Source organism: Chlorocebus sabaeus, chromosome 6 (assembly GCF_047675955.1).
Source record: "Chlorocebus sabaeus isolate Y175 chromosome 6, mChlSab1.0.hap1, whole genome shotgun sequence".
Classification (NCBI taxonomy): Eukaryota; Metazoa; Chordata; class Mammalia; order Primates; family Cercopithecidae; genus Chlorocebus; species Chlorocebus sabaeus.
Window position 1 is genome coordinate 3466485 of NC_132909.1, and position 23816 is coordinate 3490300.

Consider the following 23816-nt stretch of genomic DNA (forward strand, 5'->3'; position numbering starts at 1 on the left):
CAGCCCGAAATGCATTTGTGGGTCAGCTTCTCAATTCTGCAATGTGAAGGTGGTACCCAGAGCTGACCGTGAGAAGTCAGGCCTAATGACGCTCAGAGGAAACCCCCTGAGAATCATATAAAAACACAGGGAATTTCACAGTGAGATACTGGAACAGGAATGAAAAGAAATTAAAGAAGTGTCGCAGGACGAACCGCAGACAAATCTCCTCAGACACCGGATTAAAGAAGGAAGAAGTTTTTTATTCGGCCAGGAGCGTCGGCAGACTCGCGTCTTAAGAGCCGAGCTCCTCAAAAAAATAAATTCTTGGCCTTTTTAAAGGCTTACAACTTTAAGGGGTCCACGTGAAAGGGTCGTGATAAATCGAGCGAGCGTGGGAAACGTGACTGGGGACTACATGCATCAGGTAACAGAACAAAAAGTTTTACAATGCTTTTTTCATACAGTGTCTGGAGTTTACAGATAACACAAGTAGTTTAGGTCAGGGATTGATGTTGTTATTATTCCTTTTTTTAACTCCTAGGGCCGGATGGTGGTGCCAAGGTTGTCTGGCTATTTATCTTACTTTTGCTTCTTTCTAACTTTTTGCTTTCTGTCTCCTCCTGTCTTGTGAACTAGGCAAGGTTGGGGGAGGAGGGCAGCAGGAGGAGTAGTGGCCTCCTCCCTTAATAGCAAAAGTTCAGTTGTATGTAAGAAACCCAATTCCCCCTGAGGAAGAGAAAGAGGTGGAATCCTTTAAAAATTATCTGCCTGTTTTTCTGTGGCAAGTGAGCCTTATCTCTCCTCCTTTCCAAGGCATTGTGAAGGCCCTGTTTCTCCAGCTGTGCAGCCACAAGGTCACTAGGCAGATAAACTCAAGTCGCAAAACATGTTTTTCCTTGAAAAGTACGAAAGAATGTAACGCATGTCTCAATGGAATAACTGTCTTTGTTTCTCGCTTCTGTAATATGCTTCCCCCTGCACGGATCTCCCCCGGCCCCATTAAATGCTTAAAAGGTAACCAGACTCTTTGGGGCTCAGTCTTTTCGGATGTTGATCTGACTGGGCTGGTGCACCTAAGGGAGGAGACCACCCCTCACATTGTCTTATGACCAATTTCTGCTTCCAAAGAAAGAAGTAAAAACTAAAAGGCAGAAATGAAATCCACAGGCAGCCAGCCCAGCGCCGCACCCTGGGCCTGGTAGTTAAAGATCGACCCCTGACCTAATTGATTCTGTTATCTGTAGATTACAGACATTGTAGAGAAATGCACTGTGAAAATCCCTATCTTGGGCTGGGTGCGGTGACTCACGCCTGTAATCCCAGCACTTTGGGAGGCTGAGACAGGCAGATCACGAGGTCAGGAGATCGAGACCATCCTGGCTAACACGATGAAACCCCATCTCTACTAAAAAAAAATACAAAAAATTAGCCGGATGCGGTGGCGGGAGCCTGTAGTCCCAGTTACACGGGAGGCTGAGGCAGGAGAATGGCGTGAACCCGGGAGGCGGAGCTTGCAGTGAGCCGAGATTGCGCTACTGCACTCCAGCCTGGGCGACAGAGCAAGACTCTGTCTCAAAAAAAAAAAAAAGAAAAAAAAAAGAAAATCCCTATCTTGTTTTGTTCCAATCTAATTGATCTAATTACTGGTGCAGGAGTTTGAGACCAGCCTGACCAACATGGAGAAACCCGTCTCTACTAAAAATACAAAATTAGCCAGGCATGGTGGGGCCTACATACTGGTGGGTAGATACCCGGTCACGTACCCCCTGCTTGCTCAATCGATCAGGACCCTCTCATATGCACCCCCTTAGGGTTGTGAGCCCTTAAAAGGACAGGAATTGCTCACTCGGGGAGCTCGGCTCTTGAGACAGGAGTCTTGCCAATGCCCCCCAGCCGAATAAACCCCTTCCTTCTTTAACTCGGTGTCTGAGGAGTTTTGTCTGCCGCTCGTCCCGCTACACACCTAAATGATAATAATAATACATCCTCCTCAACCCCTCGGTCTCTCTGATTCCTAAATTATCCCGCAACGATACCATCTCACACCAGTCAGAATGACCATTACTGAAAAGTCAGAAATTAACAGATGCTGGTGAGATTGTGGAGCAAAGGGGACACTTACTTTTTATTTTTTTATTTTTTTGTTTTCTGAGACCGTGTCTTGCTCTTGTTGCCCAGGCTGGAGTGCAGTGGCACAATCTCGGCTCACCGCAACCTCCGCCTCCCAGGTTCAAGCGATTCTCCTGCCTCAGCCTCCCTAGTAGCTGGGATTACAGGCATGCCCCACCACGCCTGGCTAATTTTGTATTTTTAGTAGAGATGGGGTTTCTCCATGTTGGTCAGGCTGGTCTCAAACTCCTGACCTCAGGTAATCTGCCCGCCTCGGCCTCCCAAAGTGCTGGGATTACAGGCGTGAGCCACTGCACCCGGCCCCAAAGGGGACACTGATACACTGTTGGTGGGCGTGTAAATTAGTTCAGCCACTGTGGAAAGCAGTTAAGAGATGTTTCAGAGCACTATAAACAGAGTTACCGTTCAGCCCAGCCATCCCATTACTGGGTATATATCCAAAAGAAAATAAATCATTCTACCAAAAAGACATATGCACTTGTATGCTTGTTACAGCAGGAGTCACAATAGGAAAGACATGGAATCAACTCGGTGCCCATCAGAGGTGGATTGGATAAAGACAATGCGTTATGTATACACCACAGAAAGCTATACGGCCTTGAAAAATCACAAGGTTATGTCCTTTGCAGCAACATGGATGCAGCTGGAGGCCATTATCCTAAATGAGTTAACACAGAAACAGAAAACCAAATACTGGCCAGACACAGTGGCTCACGCCTGTCATTCCAGTACTTTGGGAGGCTGAGGCAGGTGGATTGCCTGAGGTCGGGAGCTTGAGACCAGCCTGACTAACATGTGGAAACCCTGTCTCTACTAAAAATACAAAATTAGCTGGGCGTGGTGGCGCATTCCTGTAATCACAGCTACTCAGGAGGCTGAGGTAGGAGAATGTCTTGAATCTGGGAGGTGGAGGTTGCAGTGAGCCGAGATGGCGCCATTGCACTCCAACCCGGGCAACAAGAGTGAAACTCTATCTAAAAAAGAAAACCACATCCACATGTTCTCACTTATAAGTGAGAGCTAAACGTTGGGTAAGGAGGGGAGCGAGGCTTGAAAATTTACCTATTTGGTAATATGCTCACTGCTTGGGTGGCTGGATCACTAGTGCAAGCCTCAACATCATGCAACATACTCATTAAAAAACTGCACATGGATCTGCTGAATCTAAAAAGATAAAAATAGGGGTTTTAACGCTGGCTCCTCCGTGTACAGCATACATATGCTTGGATAAGTTAATTGGTTTAATCAGAATGGAATGATAACAGTCTTCTTCAAAGATAGTGCTATAATGTTTCAATAAAATAAATGTGAAAAGAAAAGCTTTTCTTTTTTTTTTTTTTTTTTTTGAGACGGAGTCTCGCTCTGTCGCCCAGGCTGGAGTGCAGTGGCGCAATCTCAGCTCACTGCAAGCTCCGCCTCCCGGGTTCACGCCATTCTCCTGCCTCAGCCTCCCGAGTAGCTGGGACTACAGGCGCCCGCCACTGCGCCCGGCTAATTTTTTCTATTTTTTTAGTAGAGACGGGGTTTCACCGTGGTCTCGATCTCCTGACCTTGTAATCCGCCCGCCTCGGCCTCCCAAAGTGCTGGGATTACAGGCGTGAGCCACCGCGCCCGGCCCGAAAAGCTTTTCATTCAAAGAACTTCGTAAGAAAAGAAACACTTCGTTTCTTTTTCTTTTTCTTTTTTTTTTTTTTGAGACAAGAGTCTTGCTCTGTCCCCCAGGCTGTAGTGCAGTGATGCGATCTTTGTTCACTGCAACCTCCGTCTCCCAGGTTCAAGCGATTCTCTTGCCTCAGCCTCCCGAGTAGCTGGGACTACAGACAACCAACACCACGCCCGGCTCATTTTTGTACTTTTAGTAGAGACGGGGTTTCACCACGTTGGCCAGGCTGGTCTTGATTTCCTGACCTCAAGTGAATCTTCCCGCCTTGGCCTCCCAAAGTGCTGGGATTACAGGTGTGAATCACCATGCCCGGCCAAGAAACATATCTTTTAAATAAGTAAGTAACTAACTCTCCACTTAATAAAAAAAATTCTATGCAGAAGTTGTTAAGATCTACAGTAAGAACAAATGTTCTATCTGTGACATTGTGAAGAAGAAAAAAGAAATCCATGCGTTTTAGATATATATAGTTTTATATATATTATATATATTATATATATACACACACACTATGCATAGTTTTCAGCATTCACTGGGGCCTTGGAATGTATCCTGGTGGATACAGGTAGCTACTGTACAAGACTAGTTTTATCTTCTTGGGGCAAACAAATGTGCTAATTCTTTTTTTTTTTTCTTTAAGATGGCGTCTCGCTCTGTCCCTCAAACTGGGGTGCAATGGTGTGATCTCGGCTCACTGCAACCTCTACCTCCTGGGTTTAAGGAATTCTCCTGTCGTAGCCTCCTGAGTAGCTGGGATTACAGGCACCCGCCACCACACCCGACTAATTTTTGTATTTTTAATAGAGACAGGGTTTCACCATGTTGGCCAGGCTTGTCTTGAACTCCTGACCTCAAGTGATCGGCTCACCTTGGCCTCCCAAAGTGTTGGGATTACAGGCGTGAGCCAGGTCCTCACACCTGGGCCCCCCTCTTGGCCATAACATAGTTACCTTCACCAAATAAATATAAGAATACTTTTTTTATTATTATTTTGAGCTTTTAATTGTGACATAATTCCAGACTTACAAAAAAACTGGCAAAAATAGTTCAAAGAATTTCTGGCGAGGCACAGTGGCTCACACCTGTAGTCCTAGCACTTTGGGAGGCTGAGGTGGGTGAATTGCTTGGGACCAGTCTGGGAAAAAAAAAATGCAAAAAATTAGTCAGGTGTGGTGCTGCGTGCCTGTAGTCCCAGCTACTTGGGAGGCTGAGGTGAGAGGGTCATCGGAGCCCAGGGAAGTAGAAGCTGCAGTCAGCCATGATCGTGCCACTGCACTCTAGCCTGGGTGACAGAGTGAGACCCTGTCTGTAAAAAAAAAAAAAAAAATTCTGTGATTTCTTCATCCAGATTTCCCCAAAGTTAGCATTTTACTCCATTTGCTGCATCATTCAGCCTTTCTCCCTCTCTCTCCCCCAAAAAAGTGTGTCTGATTTGCATGTGATGCCCTAAACCTCTAATCACTTCAGGTTATAGTTCCTAAAACCAAGGACATTCTGCTCTGTTACTGATGTTCAAGGTCAAGAAATATCACTGATATGGCACTATTGTCTGATCTATCCACTTTATTCAAATGTCACCACTTGTTTTACCAGTGACATGTATTTGGTTTAGGATTTAATTCAAGATTACACAATTTATTTAATTGTCATGTTTTTTTTTTCTTTTTTTTTTGTGAGATGGAGTCTTGCTCTGCACACCCAGGCTGGAGTGCAGTGGTGCAATCTCAGCTCACTGCAACCTGCCTCCTGCGTTCAAGCGATTCTCCTGCCTCAGCTTCCTGAGTAGCTGGGATTATAGGCGCCCACAACCGCGCCCAGCTGATTTTTGTATTTCTAATAGAGATGGGGTTTCATCATGTTGGCCAGGCTGGTTTTGAACTCCTGACCTCAGTTTATCCACCCACCTCGGCCTCCCAAAGTGCTGAGATTACAGGCATGAGTCACTGTACCTGGCCTCTTTTAAAAAATAAAACTATAGACTTTATTCTGATTTCACCGGTTTTTCCACTAACATCCTTTCTTCGCTCCAGGAGCTCAAGTGATCCACCTGCCTCGGCCTCCCTAGGTATTGGGATTACAGGTGTGAGCCATCTGGATCTATTTAATTCAGCCTTAAGCCCACACCTACATTCCTGGTACTGTCCCTATCTACAGACTCTAAGCCATGTTTGAGATGATGAATTTCAAGCCATGACTCAACCACTTAAGCGGTAAGTGACACAGAGGATATTACTAATCTTTTTTTTTTTTTTTTTTTTTTTGAGAACGAGTCTCGCTCTGTCACCCAGGCCGGAGTGCAGTGGCGTGATCTCGGCTCGCTGCAAGCTCCGCCTCCCAGGTTCACACCATTCTCCTGCCTCAGCCTCCTGAGTAGCTGGGACCACAGGAATCCACCACCACACTCAGGTAATTTTTTTTTTTTTTTGTAATTTTTTCTTTAGTAGAGATGGAATTTCACCATGTTAGCCAGGATGGTCTTGATCTCCTGACCTCGTGATCCGCCCGTCTTGGCCTCCCAAAGTGCTGGGATTACAGGCATGAGCCACCGCACCTGGCCTTTTTTTGGTATTTAAAAATATAACTTTATTGAGATATAATTTACATGCCATAAAATTACCCATTAAAAATGCATAATTGAATGACTTAGATTTGGTGGTATTCAAAGAGTTGGTGCAACCATCAACACAGTCTAATTTTAGAATGTTGTCATCACTGCCCTTCAGAACCCCAGGCCCATCAGCTGCCCATCACCATGATCCCCTCACTTTCCCGGCCCTAGGCAACCACTCATCTACTCTCTCTAAAGACCACAAGGTACTTCTCAAAAATTGTGGCAAAATATACATAACATCAATTTTAATATTTATAAAGTTTTCTAAGTTCAGGTGCGGTGGCTCACGCCTGTAATCCCTGCACTTTGGGAGGCTGAGGTGGGCGGATCACGAGGTCAGGAGATAGAGACCAGCCTGGCCAACATGGTGAAACCCCGTCTCCATTAAAACACAAGAAATTAGCTGGGCGTGGTGGAGGGCCCCTGTAGTCCCAGCTACCCAGGAAGCTGAGGCAGGGGAATCACTCGAACCTGGGAGACGGAGATTGCAGTGAGCCGAGATCGCACCAGCCTAGTGACAGAGACTCTGTCTCAAAAAAAAAAAAGTTTTCTAAGGCTAGTTGCGGTGGCTCACTCCTGTAATCCCAGCACTTTGGGAGGCCGAGACGGGCGGATCACTTAAGGTCAGGAGTTTGAGACCAGCCTGGCTAACAAGGCAAAACCCCATCTCTACTAAAATACAAAAACTTAGCTGGGCATGGCAGTGCACGCCTGTAGTCCCAGATACTCAGGAGGCGGAGGCAGGAGAATCGCTTGAACCTGGGAGGCGGAGGTTGCAGTGAGCTGAGATCGCGCCACTGCACTCCAGCCTGGGTGACAGAGCAAGACTCCGTCTCAAAAAAAAAATCAGAACAAACTGAAGATATGGGCCAGAACTTGTATAAGGTATGAAAAGCAGTCAATAAAGAGAATTAGAAAAAAGCAAAGCTTTTTTTTTTTTTTTTTTTTTTTTTTAATCACAGGACGTGAGTTAAGCCAAGAATACAGTAGAAATTTTATCAGGTAGAGATAAGCTCTCAGTAAAGGATAAAAGTGGGCATAAGCCCTCCAGTTTCACTGGAAGTAGGACCTTACATTTTTATAATTATATTTTCATACACAAACTACTGGACGATGGAGTAAATAGTAATCAGTGAAAGAGCTACATATGACCAGCTTCGATTTCCTTTGAGTAAAGTCTGTCAAGGGTAAAGCTGTGAAAGTTTATAAGAAAAAAGAATGGAAGACTATTTGAGTTTTGTACACAAGAATTTAATGTTTGTACACTTGGTAATATATATGAATATTATGAAAACTAAGTGAAAAAATAAATTAATGAGTTGAGGCAAAACACATGCCTGTGTTCCCTGTATGAAAATCCCATAGAGGCCGGGCGCGGTGGCTCAAGCCTGTAATCCCAGCACTTTGGGAGGCCAAGATGGGCGGATCACGAGGTCAGGAGATCAAGACCATCCTGGCTAACACAGTGAAACCCCGTCTCTACTAAAAAATACAAAAAACTAGCCGGGCAAGGTGGCGGGCGCCTGTAGTCCCAGCTACTCGGGAGGCTGAGGCAGGAGAATGGCGTGAACCTGGGAGGCGGAGCTTGCAGTGAGCTGAGATCCGGCCACTGCACTCCAGTCTGGGCGACAGAGCGAGACTCCGTCTCAAAAAAAAAAAAAAAAAAAAAAAAAGAAAATCCCATAGAAATAGGGTTTGGGAAATAAATAGGGTAATCCCCCTGTAGGATTATGACTTTCACCCTTATCAATTTGTAGATGAACAAACACAACAGGAGGCTGAGGTAGGAGGATTGCTTGAGACCAGGAGTTCAAGACCAGCTCGGGCAACATATAGGGAGAGCCTCACCTCAACAATAAAAAATAAAGGAGGGGGGTTACCGAATATATTTGGCGTGCTTACCAACCATTTATATTTGGGGAAGACACATTTAAAAATATAAAAAGAAGGCCGGGTGCAGTGGCTCACGTCTGTAATCCCAGCACTTTGGGAGCCCGAGGTGGGCGGATCATGAGGTCAGGAGTTTGAGATCAGCTTGGCCAACATGATGAAGCCCGTCTCTACTAAAAATACACAAAAATTAGCTGGGCATGATGGTGGGAGCCTGTAATTCCAGCTACTTGGGAAGCCGAGGCAGGAGAATTGCTTGAACCCAGGAGGCAGAGGTTGCAGTGAGCTGAGATCGTGCCACTGCACTCTGGCCTGGGCAACAGAGTGAGACTCTGTCTCAAAAATAAAAATAAAAATAAAAATAAATAAAATAAATTAAAAAAAAGAACAATGAAGGAAGAAATTAAACAGGATATAAAAAATCAGAAGACAGATAAAGGTGGAAAACCATAACTGATGTTCAGAAAGGTAGGGGGCAAATCGATCAGTCCTGCATAAGAAAACACCATTTGATTGGTTTGAAAATGCATCTGGCCAGGCGCGGTGTCTCACGCCTGTAATCCCAGCACTTTGGGAGACTGAGGTGGGCAGATCACTTGAGGTCAGGAGTTTGAGACCAGCCTGGTCAACACGGTGAAACCTTGTCTCTACTAAAAATACAAAAATTAGCCGGGTGCGTTGGTGTGTGCCTGCAGTTCCAGCTACTTGGGAGGCTGAGGCACGAGAATCACTTGAATCCAGGAGGCAGAGCTTGCAGTGAGCCGAGATCATGCCACTGCACTCCAGCCTGGGTGATAGAGCGAGACTCTGTCTCAAAAAAAAAAAAAAAAAGAAAAAGAAAATGGATTCAAGCTTGTTAGCGCGCTTTTCTCTCTTGTGTCCTTCAGGTAGCTTTGTCGGACTCACAGTCCTGGCTCATCTCTGCCTTCACTTCCAGATGTTTACTTGCAGACACTTGGTGTTCGTGCAAAGGTCCATCCTGGCTGACACATCTGCTGGCTCCAGCTCGGTTCAGCCACATCTGCCGAGGCTTCCTTGTTCAGCGCCTTATGGCTGTGCCAATTTTCAACCAGTATGGCCAAGAGAGCCACCAGGACCAGTCCTGCCACGGCCATGCGGATCAAGTTCTGCGTCGTGTAGTCTCGGTTTATGGAGTCTGGAGACACAATTCGGGGAGATGAATGGTTGGCGGGTGTGTTTCATTCCATCCCAACCCCAGAGCCCTGAAACGGGAGCCCATTTCCCTATTCGCTTGCCAAAATGTGACTCCCTCAGGCATCTCCTTGATGGGCTCACACTTTGTAAGCACCACATTGATCAGTCAGCAAGACTGTGTCCACGGGCAGGGAAGTTCCATAAACTGGGAAGGAGGTGATTACGGGCAGGTTGTGGTTTTTTTTTTTTTTTTTTTTTTGAGACGGAGTCTTGTTCTGTCGCCCAGGCTGGAGTGCAGTGGCGCGATCTCAGCTCACAACTACCTCCACCTCCCCGGTCAAACAATTCTCCTGCCTCAGCCTCCCAAGCAGCTGGGATTACAGGCGCCCGCCACCACGCCTGGCTAATTTTTGTATTTTTAGTAGAGATGGGGTTTCACCATGTTGGCCAGGCTGGTCTCGAACTCCCGACCTCAGGTGATCCACCCACCTCGGCCTCCCAATGTGCTGGGATTACAGGCGTGAGCCACTGTGCCCAGCCATGTTTTTTTTTTTTTCTTGAGATGGAGTCTCGTTCTGTCACCCAGGCTGGAGTGCAATGGCGTGATCTTGGCTCAGTGCAACCAACACCTCCTGGGTTCAAGTGATTCTCCTGCCTCAGCCTCCTGAGTAGCTGGGACCACAGGCTCACGCCACCTCGCCTGGCCAGGTTATGTTTTCTTTTCATTCTCTCCTCACTTGGTGATTTCACTAAATATGTAATCATATCTCTACACCACCACCAGAACAAGGTGGAATCCTAATCAGAATATCTGTAGCTCAACCCTGGATAATGAAGGGGCGAGTCCGTGGAACTCCTGAAAAGATGCTGGGGAAGTCACTGGACACGGGTATGTGACCCTCAGGACAAAGGCTGGTCTGAGAAGAGCCTTTAGAGTCTTCACCACTGGGCGAGGTGGTTGACACCTGTAATCCCAGCACGTTGCAAGGCCGAGGCAGACAGATCACTTGAGGCCAGGAGTTTGAGACTAGCCTGGGCGACATGGCAAAACCCCGTCTGTACTAAAAATACAAAAAGTAGCCTGGTGCGGTGGTGCACGCCTGTGGTCCCAGTTACTTAGGAGGCCGACGCACGAGAATTGCTTCAACCTGGGAGGTGGAGGTTGTAGTGTGAACAGAGACTGCGCCACTGCACTCCAGCCTGGGCGACAGAATGAGATTCTGTCTCAAAATAAATAAATGAATAAAATAAAAATGGGGCTCATGATAGAGGTTTTAAAAGTCTTTCCTATGACCTCTCACTCACTATTTGGTCACCAAATGTGGTCACTATTTGACCTCTCACTATTTGGTCACTAAATGGTCACCATGAGTGACCATTTGATCACTCATGGTGGATTCTAGTACGGTTGGCGAGTTCGAGGATTTCCAGCTGCACCTGGAAAGGAGAGGTGTGCTAGACAAGGTTGAGCCTGGTATCTACTGTCTCAACACAGTCCATAAACATGTGACTCTAAGTTAGCCCTTCTTGACTGGGCACGGTGGCTCACGCCTGTAATTCCAGCACTTTGGGAAGCTGAGGTGGGTGGATCACAAGGTCATGAGATCGAGACCAGCCTGACCAACATGGTGAAACCCTGCCTGCATGGTCCCAGCTACTCAGTAGGCTGAGGCAGGAGAACTGCTTGAACCCGGGAGGCGAAGGTTGCAGTGAGCCGAGATCGTGCCACTGCACTCCAGCCTTGGCGACAGAGCAAGACTCCATCACAGGAAATAAAATAAAATAAAATGAGTTAGTCCTTTTCTCCATAGACCACAAGTTTTCAATGAACACTGTCTGGAGAACTCTAGCGAGGAAGTGAAGGTGGAAAGTGTGATGGGGAAGCCTTTCTCTCTCCACTCTCCTGGAGTGGGTGAGTCTTTGCCTCTCTTCGCATTATTCTCAGTGCACTTCTTCATATTCCTATTCCTGCCCAGTGACAAGGCCCTGGACAGCCAACCCGGACACAGGGCTGGATGGGGAGGTACCTACCTGTGACCACAAGCTCCAGGGCATTACTGGGGAAGGACCACAGGTAGGGGCTCCTGTTGTACCAACCGTAGCACCTGTAGCTCCCTGAGACATTGAGGTCCACAGGACCCAGAGTGAAGTTGGCCGGGTGTTCCGCACTTTGGTGCTGTGGCAGAGAAAGTTCTCCCTCCTTGGCCAGTGAAAATCTATCAAATGGGATGTGTGCTGAGCTGCACGTGACGGAAATATTCTCTCCCGGCATCAACACCGGACCCCGATCCGCAGAGAGGGAGGGTTTGCCATACAAGCCTAAGAGAGAAAAGAGTGAGCTATTAGCAAGACCTTTTCTCCTTTATTTTCTTCTTCTTCTGATTATTGCTATTATTATATATATTTTTTGAGACGGAGTTTTGCTCTTGTTGCCCAAGTTGGAGAGCAATTGTGTGATCTCGGCTCACTGCAACCTCCGCCTCCTGGGTTCAAGTGATTCTCCTGCCTCAGCCTCCTGAGAAGCTGGGATTACAGGTGCGCACCACCACGCCCAGCCAAATTTTGTATTTTTAGTAGAGATGGGGTTTCTCCATGTTGGTCAGGCTGGTCTCGAACTCCTGACCTCAGGTGATCTGCCCACCTTGGCCTCCCAAAGTGCTGGGATTACAGGCGTGAGCCACCGCGCCCGGCCTATTATTGTATTTTGAGATGGAGTCTCGATCTGTCACCGAGGCTGCAGTGCAGTGGCACAATCTTGGCTCACCGCAACCTCCACCTCCGAGGTTCAAGTGATTCTCCTGCCTCAGCCTCCCGAGTAGCTGGGATTACAGGCACCTGCCACCACGCCCAGCTAATTTTTGTATTTTTAGTAGAGACGAGGTTTCACCGTGTTAGTCAAGCTGGTCTTGAATCCCTGACCTCAGGTGACCCACCCACCTCAGCCTCCCAAAGTGCTGGGATTACAGGACTGAACCACAATGCCCGGCCTCTTTATTCTTTTAAAAAATTTATTTATTTATTTATTTTAGAGAGGGTCTCACTCTGTCGCCCAGGCTGAAGGCAGTGTCATAATCACAGCTCACTGCAGCCTCGACCTCCCAGGCTCAAGTGATCCTACCATCTCAGCCTCTCAAGTAGCTGAGACTACAGGTGGATGCCACCATGCCCAGCTAATTTTTTGATTTTTTTGTACAGATGGGGTCTTACTATGTTGCCTCGGCTGGTCTCCTGGGCTTAAGTGATCCGCCTGTCTTGGCCTCCCAAAGCACTGGGATTACAGGCATGAGCCACGGCGCCCAGCCTCCCAAGGCGCTGGGATTACAGGCGTGAGCTACGGCGCCCGGCCTCCCAAAGCGCTGGGATTACAGGCATGAGCCTCAGTGCCTGGCCACAGTCGGTACTTCAGCCAGGCTTTCAACAACAGCCAGTTCAGCATCAACAGTCATATTCCCATGGACAGTTTAAACTTTTGCTATGAAGAGATGAAATGGCACTTTGCTTCTGTGGTCTTCCCTGCAATAACCCATAACTCAGTCTAGTCATGAGCAACACATTGGACAATTTCCAATCGTGGGAGTACCCTTGAAAAGAATGGACCACTACTCTCAAAACTGACAAGGCCATGGCAAACCAGTAATATCTGAGAAGCTGTGACAGCCAGGAGAAAGCTAAAGATACATGACACCTGAATGCAATGTGAAACCTGTATGTGTGTCTGTATATGTGTGTGTGTATACGTGTGTATATGTGTGTGTGTGTGTGTGTGCGCGTGTATGTGTGTGTGTGTGTATACGTGTGTGTGTGTGTATGTGTGTGTGTGTGTGTGTGTGTGAGAGACAGAGTCTCGCTTTGTCACCCAGGCTGGAGTGCAGTGGCGTGATCTCGGCTCACTGCAACCTCCGCCTCCCGGGTTCAAGCAATTCTCCTGCTTCAGCCTCCCAAGTAGCAGGGATTACAGGCACGTGCCACCAGGCCCGGCCAATTTTTTCCTTTTTTTTTTTTTTTTTTTGAGACGGAGTCTTGCTCTGTAGCCCAGGCTGAAGTGCAGTGGTGCGATCTCGGCTCACTGCAAGCTCCGCCTCCTGGGTTCACACCATTCTCCTGCCTCAGCCTCCTGAGTAGCTGGGACTACAGGCGACTGCCACCGCGCCCAACTAATTTTTTGTATTTTTAGTAGAGACAGGGTTTCACCGTGGTCTCGATCTCCTGACCTTGTGATCCGCCCGCCTCGGCCTCCCAAAGTGCTGGGATTACAGGCGTGAGCCACCGCGCCCGGCAATTTTTTCCATTTTTAGTAGAGACGGGGTTTCACTGTGTTGGCCAGGCTGGTCTCGAACTCCTGACCTCAGGTGATCCACCCACCTCAGCCTCCCTAAGTGCTGGGATTACAGGCCTGAGCCACTGCGCCCGGCCGCAATGTGAAATCTTGAATGGGATCCTGGAACAGAGAAAGACTATCAGGTAAAAACTAAGAAAATGTAAATAAACGATAGACTTTAGCTGAGAATCTGTCACTATTTGTTCATTAATGGTAAGAAATGTGCCACAGTGATGTCAGATGTTAACTCTGGGTGAAGTGGGTGCCAGATAGCTGAGAACTCTGTGAAGTAGTCATCTCAATTTTTTTTTTTTTGTAAATCTAAAACTTATCGAAAAATACTCTATTAAAAATAAGAAAAAAAATCACACCAGGGCTGTGGACCCTGGATGTTTCCTTACCTGTCACCACCAGCTCCAGGGTGTCACTGTACCAGAACCTGGAGTGCCCTATCCTATATCGGCACCGATAGCGCCCTGCTTTGTTTGCGTCCATGTGGTCAATGACGAACTCCGGCGTAGTATCATTCCAAAACCCCAGTTTTTCGTCTCTCTTCTCGTACGTGGAGTTTTTTAGCATCATCAGCCAGATCAGGTAAGCGTCAGGAATGGCCTGGCACTGGATTCTCACAGACCCACCCAAGGGAACCACAGGACTTGAACTGGTAGATATGAAAGGCGTGGGGAAGTCCCCTGGAAGAAAATAAAGCCCAGACTGAGGTGGTCCGCTGTGGGGAAGCCATTCCTTTCCTTCTTTGTGGGGAAAGTAAAAATACATTAGGGTGTGAAGAACCTGTCATTCTTTATTTAAAGAAAAATTTAGGCCAGGTGCGGTGGCTCACGCCTGTAATCCCAGCACTTTGGGAGGCTAAGGCGGGCAGATCACGAGGTCAGGAGATCGAGACCATCTTGGCTAACACGGTGAAACCCCGTCTCTACTAAAAATACAAAAAATTAGCCAGGCGTGGGGGTGGGCGACTGTAGTCCCAGCTACTTGGGAGGATGAGTCAGGAGAATGGTGTGAACCCAGGAGGCGGAGCTTGCAGTGAGCTGAGATCCTGCCATGGCACTCCAGCCCGGGCCACAGAGTGAGACTCTGTCTCAATTAAAATAAATAAATAAATAAATAAATAAATAAATAAAAATAAACATGTAAATAATTTATGATGCTGAGGTTTGGGGTACTATGGATCCTGTCGCCTAGGTACTGAGCATAGTACCCAGTAGGCAGTTTTTCAAGCCCCTCTCTTCCTCCCCGTCTAGTTGTCTCCAGTGTCTATGGTTGCCATCTTTACTTTTTATTGTTATTATTTTTCGAGACAGAATCTCGCTCTGTCGCCCAGGCTGCAGTGCAGTGGCACAATCTCGGCCCACTGCAACCTTTGCCTCTCGGGTTCAAGCAATTCTCCTGCCTCAGCCTCCCGAGTAGCTGGGATTACAGGTGCCCGCCACCACGCCTGGATAATTTTTGTATTTTTAGTAGAAATGGGGTTTCACCATGTTATCCAGGATGGTCCCGATCTCCTGACTTCGTGATCTGCCCGCCTTGGTCTCCCAAAGTACTGGGATTACAGGCATGAGCCGCCGGGCCCCAGCAGCTCTGGGTTCCCCTGGGAAGCACTGAGATGGCAGATCAGGTGGTTCCAACCGCCCTTGCTGAGAAGGACTCACCAGCTTGGGTGGCGACTGAGCGGTGAGGAGCCCTCATTCTCAGAACACTCAGAAGGGTGAAACGCCTGATCTCATCAGCCTGCAGAGGAGTGAGGAGTGGGGTGTTCCTCCCTCCATAGGGCTGGCCGGGAAAGGATACAGCCTATCTTCCCACCATGCACTGCCTGAGGGAGCCCCGTGGGCAGAACAGTCCTAACAGAGGAAACGGTGGGTGCAGAGCCAGTGATTGTAGGAGGCTCCTCCAAGGCCCAAGAATGGACCAGGTGAGGGAGTCACCCCTCCCCACAACCACAGAGCACTACTGCTAACTTTGTCAAAATACAAGAGTTGGGGGGCCAAGGCAGACAGATCACTTAAACCCAGGAGTTTGAGACCAGCCTGGCAAACATGGTGAAACCCCATCTCTACAAAAAAAAAAAAAAAAAAGAAAAAAAAATTACAAACATTTTCTTGGTATGGTGGTGTGTGCTTGTAGTCCCAGCTACTTAGGAGGCTGAGGCAGGAGGATCACTTAGCCTGATAGATGGAGGCTGCAGTGAGCCGAGACTGTGCCACTGCGCTCCAGCCTGGGCGATACAGCAAGACCCAGTGTCAAAAAACAAAACGAAAAACGAAACAAAACTACAAAACAGCCTTGTGGCTAAGATCCTGTATGCTGGCCAACCCTTTTAAGTGCCACCTACTGGATCACATGTCAAAATACAAGACTGAAATATTGTGCCAGTATACAACGAAGTGAAAAATCCAGCCACGAATAAAGATTCCGTGCAGAGTCTTGGCATCTGAAAACACCCAGAAATGAAGCTAAGTGACTGTACTCAACTGACATCACAGTTAAAGGAACACCAGCCCTCACACAAGAGAAAGAATCAACACCAAGGCTGGACACGGTGGCTCACACCTGTAATCCCAGCACTTTGGGAGGCTGAGGCAGGCGGATCACCAGAGGTCAGGAGTTCAAGACCAGCCTGACTAACCTGACAAAACCTGGGTTCTACTAAACATACAAAAATCAGCTGTGTGTGGTGGCACGCACCTGTAATCCCAGCTACTCGGGAGGCTGAGACAGGAGAATAGCTTGAACCCAGAAGGTGAAGGTTGTAGCCGTGAGCCGAGATCCCACCACTGCACCCCAGCCTGGGCAACAGAGTAAGACTCTTGTCACACAAAAGGAAAAAATAAAAGGAACACAAGAACTCTGGCAACTCGATAGTCCCCTGGAAATCTGGTTCTTAGCTAGATTGAGATGAATGAAACGAGGGATGTAGAATTCAGAATCTGGATGGCTGGGAAGCTCATCGAGATTGAGGAGAAATTTGAAACGCAGTGCAAGGAGTCCATGGTGGGGACAAACTGGGTTTTTGAGTTCCCAGAATTCTTTTTCATGTGTCGGGGACTGGTCATTATGCCACAGCCATCAGACAGAGAGGAGTCTAGTCTCTCTTCCCTGTGAGCCCCCACCCCCACTTTACCAGGCAGAGCCCCCGGCTTGGGACTGCAGAGCAGCTGCCCTACCCTCAGCATCCTCACTGGTGGTGGCTCTGTGTTTCCCTGGGGAATGGCTCCCAGAGGCAACTGACGGCCCCTCTGCCACCGCCATGGCAAGGATTCTGCCTCTGCTGCCTGTGGTCTGGGGAAGAACAAGCAGCCTAGGAGCTTCATTCATGCTTTATTTTATTTTATTATTAGTAGTAGTTTTTTTACTGAGCATTTGTAGAAGTGATATATATACACATACACATATATATACACACACACACATATATATATACACACACACATATATATATCTTTTTTTTTTTTTGAGACGGAGTCTCTCTCTGTCCCCCAGGCTGGAGTGCAGTGGCGCGATCTCAGCTCACTGCAAGCTCTGCCTCCTGGGTTCCCGCCATTCTCCTGCCTCAGCCTCCCGAGGAGCTGGGACTACAGGCGCCGCCACCTCACCCGGCTAGTTTTTTGTATTTTTTTAGTAGAGACGGGGTTTCACCGTGTTAGCCAGGATGGTCTCGATCTCCTGACCTCGTGATCCACCCGTTTCGGCCTCCCAAAGTGCTGGATTACAGGCTTGAGCCACCGCGCCCGGCCTAATTTTTGGTATTTTCAATAGAGACGGGGTTTCACCATGTTAGCCAGGATGGCCTCGATCTCCTGACCTCGTGATCCGCCCGCCTTGGCCTCCTAAAGTGCTGGGATGACAGGCGTGAGCCGCCGCGCCCGGCCTTCATTCATGCCTCTAGCACACCACAGTCACCGTAAGAGAGGAGCTCAGTCTCCTCTCCCTATGAGCCCTCAGCCCCCTGCTCTTCTCCAAGCCCCAGCCTGAGCCCGCAGCACAGCAGCCCCACCCTCTGCGGAGCGTGCCTGGGAGCTGTGGGTCTGCATTTCTCGGTGGCGGAGCTCCCAGAGGCAACTCACAGCCCCTCTGCGGCTGCCACTGCGGTGGTTCTGGCCTTGCTGCCCTCAGACTGGGGATGGAGCAAAGACTCTGAGTGCCTTAACCACACCTCCTGCAAGCTGCCCTAAGGAGAAGAGGCCAGTCTGTCACCCCTGTGACCCACCTGTCCCCGCTGCTCATCACTAGGCAGGGCCCCTAGCTTGGGCCCACAGCGCAGTCGCCCCACTCTTGGCTCATCGCACTGACTGATAGTGGCTCCACATCTCTCTGGGGTGGAGTCCCAAGGGACAAGTGAAAGGCCATCTGCCACAGCCACTGCTGAGGTCCCTTCCCCTGCTGCCCCCAAGCCACGGATGGAACATAAAACCTGAGCTCACCCTGGCGCTGTGATGGGCAGCCTGGGAGTGCCGAGCCCAGATCTGCAGCCAGCGCTTGAGTGGGAGAGGAGCCCACACTTTCAGAGTATGAGAGGGAGCACAGCGGCCGTCATGAGGAATGACCTGCTGGCCATTATGCTTAAGCATCACTTACTGGATTGCAGCCCAAACTTCAACACCAAAAATACTTGCTAATATACCCCCCATTATACAAAGGACAAGAATTTAGCTATCAGTAAAGACCCTGTGCGAAGCCCCAGCCCTCTGAAACCACCCAGAAAAGAAGTCTACTGACTGTACTCAAATTACATCACAGTTAAAAGAAAAAAGAAAAACACTCCAATTGCACCACACTTAAAAGAACATTAGCCCACACAGATGAGAAAGAATTAGCACAAGACTCAAAAAGCAAGTGTCTTCCTTTCTCCAAATTCTCACACGAGCTTCCCAGCAAGGGCTCTTTACCAGGCGGAAGTGGCTGAAAGGACAGAAATAGAATTCAGAATATGAGTAGAAATTAAGGTCATCAAATTCAGGAGAAAGTTGAAACCCAATGCGAGGAATCGAAAGATTACGATAAAATGACACAGGGGCTAATCTATGAAATGGTCATTTTGAAAGAACCGAACGGATCTGATAGAGCTGAAAAACACACTGCAAGATTTCATAATGCAATCACAAGTATTAATGGCAGAATAAAGCAAAACGAGGAAGGAATCTCAGAGCATGAATACCGGCTCTCTGAACTAATTCAGTCAGACAAAAATGAAGACAAAAGAATACAAAAGAATGAATGAAATTTGAAACCTCTAAGAAACATGGGATTATGTAAAGAGACCAAATAGGCAACCCATTGGGGTCCCCGAAAGAGATGGGGAGAAAGCAAGCAACATGGAAACATAGTTTTCCATGTTGGAAAATTAGCCAGGCGAGGTGGCGGCACCTGTAGTCCCAGCTACTCGGGAGGCTGAAGCAGGAGAATGGCGTGAACCCGGGAGGTGAAGCTTGCAGTGAGCCGAGATCGCACCACTGCACTCTAGCCTGGGCAACAGAGTGAGACTCCATCTCAAAAAAAAAAAAAAAAAAAGGAAAAGAAAAAGAAAAAAATAAAGACAGAACATGAAGACCTAACTATCCTAAATATTATGCATCTAACACAGAAGCACCCAGATTCATAAAGCGTGTTCTGAGAGACCAACAAAGAGACTTAGACAACCACACAATAATAGGGGGGGACTTTAACATCCCGTCAACAGTGTTAGATCACTGAGGCAAACAAGATATTCAGGACCTGAACTCAGCACTGGACCAAAGGGACCTGATGGACATCTACAGAACTCTCCACCCCCAAAACAACAGAATCGACATTGTTTTCATTGCCCCGTGGCACATACTCTAAAGTCAATCATGCAATCAGACATACAACAATCCTTAATAAATCCAGAATAGTGAAATCATACCAGGCACATTCTCAGAGCACAGTGGAATAAAAATAGGAATAGATACTAAGAAAACCACTCAAAACTGTACAATGCATGGAAATTAAACAGTCTGTTCTGGAATTTGTGGGTAAATGCAGCAGAATCTCCGGGACACAGCTAAGGCAGTGTTAAGGGGGAAGTTTATAGTACTAAACTCCCACGTCAAAAAGTTAGAAAAAGTTCAAATTAACAACCTAACATCACAACGAGAGGAACTGAGAGAACCAAGAGGAAATCAACCCCAAAGCCCGGCACCCCGGGCGAGCGCTGTTCTCTGCAGGCCACTCACCAGGCCGAGGGGTCCTCCCAGTGCTTCTTCAGACCCCGGGGTTAACAGAGGCTGAGGAAAGCGCGCGATGGCGACGCCGCGGAGCACGTAGAGGGGAAGCCGCCCGGTTTCCCGCGCCTTCCCGCGCAGTCGCAGAGGAGGCCGCGCCTTCCCGCGCAGCCGCAGAGAAGGAGGCCGAGCTAGCAAGCAATGCTTATCAGTTTCATTACCGTTTAATGTTAGCATTGTCCTGTTTTATGATTAGTTATTGTTGTTCATCTCTAATTTAATTGTGTCTCATATATGTATATAAAAATTAAACTTTATCATCTTGTTTAGAAAACAAGAAATAACCAAAACCAGAACTGAACGGAAGGCGATTGAGACGCAAAAAACCATTCAGAAGATCAGCAAATCCAGGAGTTGGATTTTTGAAAAAATTAGTAAGACAGGTGACTAGTTAGACTAATTAAGAAGAAAAGAGAGATGATCCAGATAAACACAATTAGAAACAACAAAGGGGATATTACCACTGACCCCACAGAAATACAATCATCAGAGAATATTATGAACACCTCTGTGCACACAAACTAGAAAATCCAGAATAAATGGAGAAATTCCTGGACACGTACATCCTTCTGAGATTGAACCAAGAACAAATTGAATCCATGAACAGACCAATAATGAACTCCAAAATTGAATCAGTAATAAAAAGCCTACGGAGCAGAAAAAGGCCAGTACCAGACAAACTCACTGCTGAATCCCATCAGATACATAGAGAAGAGCTGGTACTATATCTACTGAAACTTTCCAGAAAATTCAGGAGGAGGAATGCCTCCCCAAGTCATTCTATGAGACCAGCATCATCCTGATGCAAAAACATGGCAGAGACACAACAAAACCAGAAAACTTCAGGACAATATCCTTGTTGAACATAAATGCAAAAATCCTCAAGAAAATACTAGCAAACAATCCAGCAGCACATCAGAAAGCCAGTCCACCACCATCAGGTAGGCTTTACTTCTGGGATGCAAGGTTGATTCAATATACACAAATCTTAAATGTGATTCATAGAACAATCCCCCGGCCACACACATATAATCATCTCAATAGAGCTTTTGATAAAATCCAACATCCCTTTATGCTAAAAAACCTCGACAAACTAGGCATTGAAGAAACATACTTCAAAATAATAAGAAAGATCTATGACAAACTCACAGCCTACATAATATTGAATGGGCAAAAGCTGGGAGTATTCCCCTTGAAAACTGGCGCAAGACATGGATGCCCTCTCTCACTACTTCTATTCAACATAGTACTGAAAGCCCTAGCCAGAGCAATCAGGCGAGAAAGAAATGAAAGGCATCCAGCCGGGCGCGGTGGCTCAAGCCTGTAATCCCAGCACTTTGGGAGGCCGAGACGGGCGGATCACAAGGTTGGGAGATTGAGACCATCCTGGCTAACACGGTGAAACCCCGTCTCTACTAAAAAAATACAAAAACCTAGTCGGGCGAGGTGGCGGGCGTCTGTAGTCCCAGCTACTCGGGAGGCTGAGGCAGGAGAATGGCGTGAACCCGGGAGGCGGAGCTTGCAGTGAGCTGAGATCCGGCCACTGCACTCCAGTCTGGGCGACAAAGCGAGACTCTGTCTCAACAACAAAAAAAAAAAAAAAAAAAAAAAAAAAAAAAAAAAAAAAAAGAAATGAAAGGCATCCAAATAGGAAGAAAGGAAGTCAAACTATCCCTGTTTGCAGATGATATGATTCTATACCTAAAAAACCACAGTCTCTGCCCAAACACTTCTTAATCTGATAAACAACTCGGACAAAGTTCCAGGATACAAAATCAATATACAAAAATCTGTAGCATTCCTAGGCACCAAAAACATCTCAGCTAAGAGCCAAATCAAGAACAGAATCCATTCACAATGACCACAAAAAGAATAAAATATCTAGGAATACAGCTAACCAGGGAGGTGGAAGATATCTGCAAGGAGAACTACAAAACGCTGCTCAAAGAAATCATAGATGACACAAACAGATGGAAAAACATTCCATGCTCGTGGATAGGAAGAATGAGTATTGTTCAACACACAAATAATTCAGGCTTTAGAAGGAGCTGGAAGACATGGATGGACATGGGGCTTACACCCATTAGGAGGCTAAGGCAGTAGTAGTTGGGGTGGCAGAATATTCAGTAGTACTCTAAGACTACTGCATGCTTAGTACTGCAGTAGTACTATAGAATACTAGAATGTTCAGTAGGGTTAGACTATGGCAGCATCCCTTTAAATGAAGGGACAGGAGGAAGTAGGTTGCTAAACAAAGCATAAGGAAAGATGTTGGTCAAATGACTCCTGACTTCCTCATCTTGCAGTTTTGAGCATTCAGTAGGTTACAGATCCTTCCTGGGCAGTCTAACACAGGCAGGGACTAACTATAAATCCAGGCCTGAGCATTAATGAGTCCGGAGGATTTGGCTATAACAAAGTGTGATAGAAATTATGCAAGAGAAGCACAGCAGAAACAACTAGAATGGGGACTAAAATAAGACTCTGTGCCTCAGGCTCTTCCTCAATTTCTTTATCCTAGAGCTTCCAAGAGGATCTAAAGGGGCTGGGAGAGATTTACAGGACACTTACCTTCCTGTGCCTGAATCCTCTGGCCCAGACAGAGCACTGGAAGAGAGAGATTTATGAAAAATCAAGCTTCCCTTTCCAACCTTAATGACAAATCACCCTCTGTAATGATAGACCAGGAAAAGACCAGTACCAGATGGAGACACAGCTCAGTCCCACCAGATATATAAAGAAGAGCTAGTATTTTTTTTTTTTTTTTGAGGCAGAGTCTCGCTCTGTTGCCCAGGCTGAAGTGCAGTGGTGCGATCTCGGCTCACTGCAAGCTCTGCCTCCCAGGTTCATGCCATTCTCCTGCCTCAGCCTCCCAAGTAGCTGGGACTACAGGTGCCCGCCACCACACCTGGCTAATTTTTTTTGTATTTTTAGTAGAGACAGGGTTTCACCGTGTTAGGCAGGATGTGATCTCCTGACCGTGTGTTCCTCCCGCCTTGGCCTCCCAAAGTGCTGGGATTACAGGTGTGAGCCACCGTGCCTGGCCAAGAAGAACTAGTATTATTCCTACTGAAACTATTGGAAAAATCCAGGAGGAGGGACTCCTCCCCAACTCATTCTATGAGGCCAGCATCATCCTGATAACAAAACGTGGCAGAGACACAACAAAACCAGAAAACTTCGGGATAATGTCTTTGTTGAACATAAATGCAAAAATCTTCAACAAAATACTAGTAACCATATTTCTATATGGGGTTCAATCATATTTTTTCCTTCCACAACAATCGCAGTTTTGAGGCTCATTCTTTATTTTTACCTTTCAGATTCCAGCCTCTAAGTCTCCCTTTGATGGGAACCTTGGAACCATCATTAATCCCAGATAACACACTATAGGTTTAATAAAAATATTAACCCTTGAGTCCCACAAGCTAGCTCGGACTTGGGCAGAGACAAAGTTATAGACATATTGATAAAGACTACCTTTCCACTAAGGAGGTCAGAATCTCCTCGGCAGCCACTAAAATCTCCTAGTCATACTGTCAAGAGACACCTGGATTATTTTGGGATTTCCCTATTTTCCCCTTTAACCCACTTTTACTCTGAAACTCACCAAGACACAGGAGGGTGGTCTCTTTGGGGTCCATCACGCTGACACGGCCTCAGCCCTGTTGGCCTCCTTTTGATTCACATTAGCAGGATGACAGATACTCTTATGACAATAAGCTCCACAGGAAGTACGAGGAAGTATGAGGACAGAGCCCCTGGTCAGCGAATTTCCACATCTGTTGCCTCACAGCAAAGTGGAAC

General features: G+C 47.2%; 1 protein-coding gene and 1 long non-coding RNA gene across 4 annotated transcripts; one reads left to right on the plus strand and one right to left on the minus strand.

Moving 5' to 3' along the window:
* Positions 1-44: 44 nt before the first annotated feature.
* On the plus strand, positions 45-9260 carry LOC140711802 (uncharacterized). Its single transcript, XR_012093086.1, has 3 exons — positions 45-406; positions 6040-6181; positions 9164-9260. It is a non-coding gene; the product is annotated as an uncharacterized lncRNA (long non-coding RNA).
* On the minus strand, positions 9091-23816 carry FCAR (Fc alpha receptor). 3 transcript variants are annotated; one of them, XM_007998088.3, is made up of 5 exons: positions 23620-23816; positions 22581-22616; positions 14151-14441; positions 11463-11750; positions 9091-9432 (listed from the first exon to the last, which is right to left on the minus strand). In XM_007998088.3, exons 1-5 carry the CDS (start codon positions 23651-23653, stop codon positions 9218-9220), a joined length of 864 nt encoding a protein of 287 aa, XP_007996279.3. In that variant the 5' UTR covers positions 23654-23816; the 3' UTR covers positions 9091-9217. The 3 variants fall into 3 exon arrangements, with proteins under 3 accessions (XP_007996279.3, XP_007996280.3, XP_007996289.3); XM_007998089.3 differs by lacking the exon at positions 22581-22616; XM_007998098.3 differs by lacking the exon at positions 22581-22616 and having other exon boundaries at positions 9243-9432; positions 11537-11750.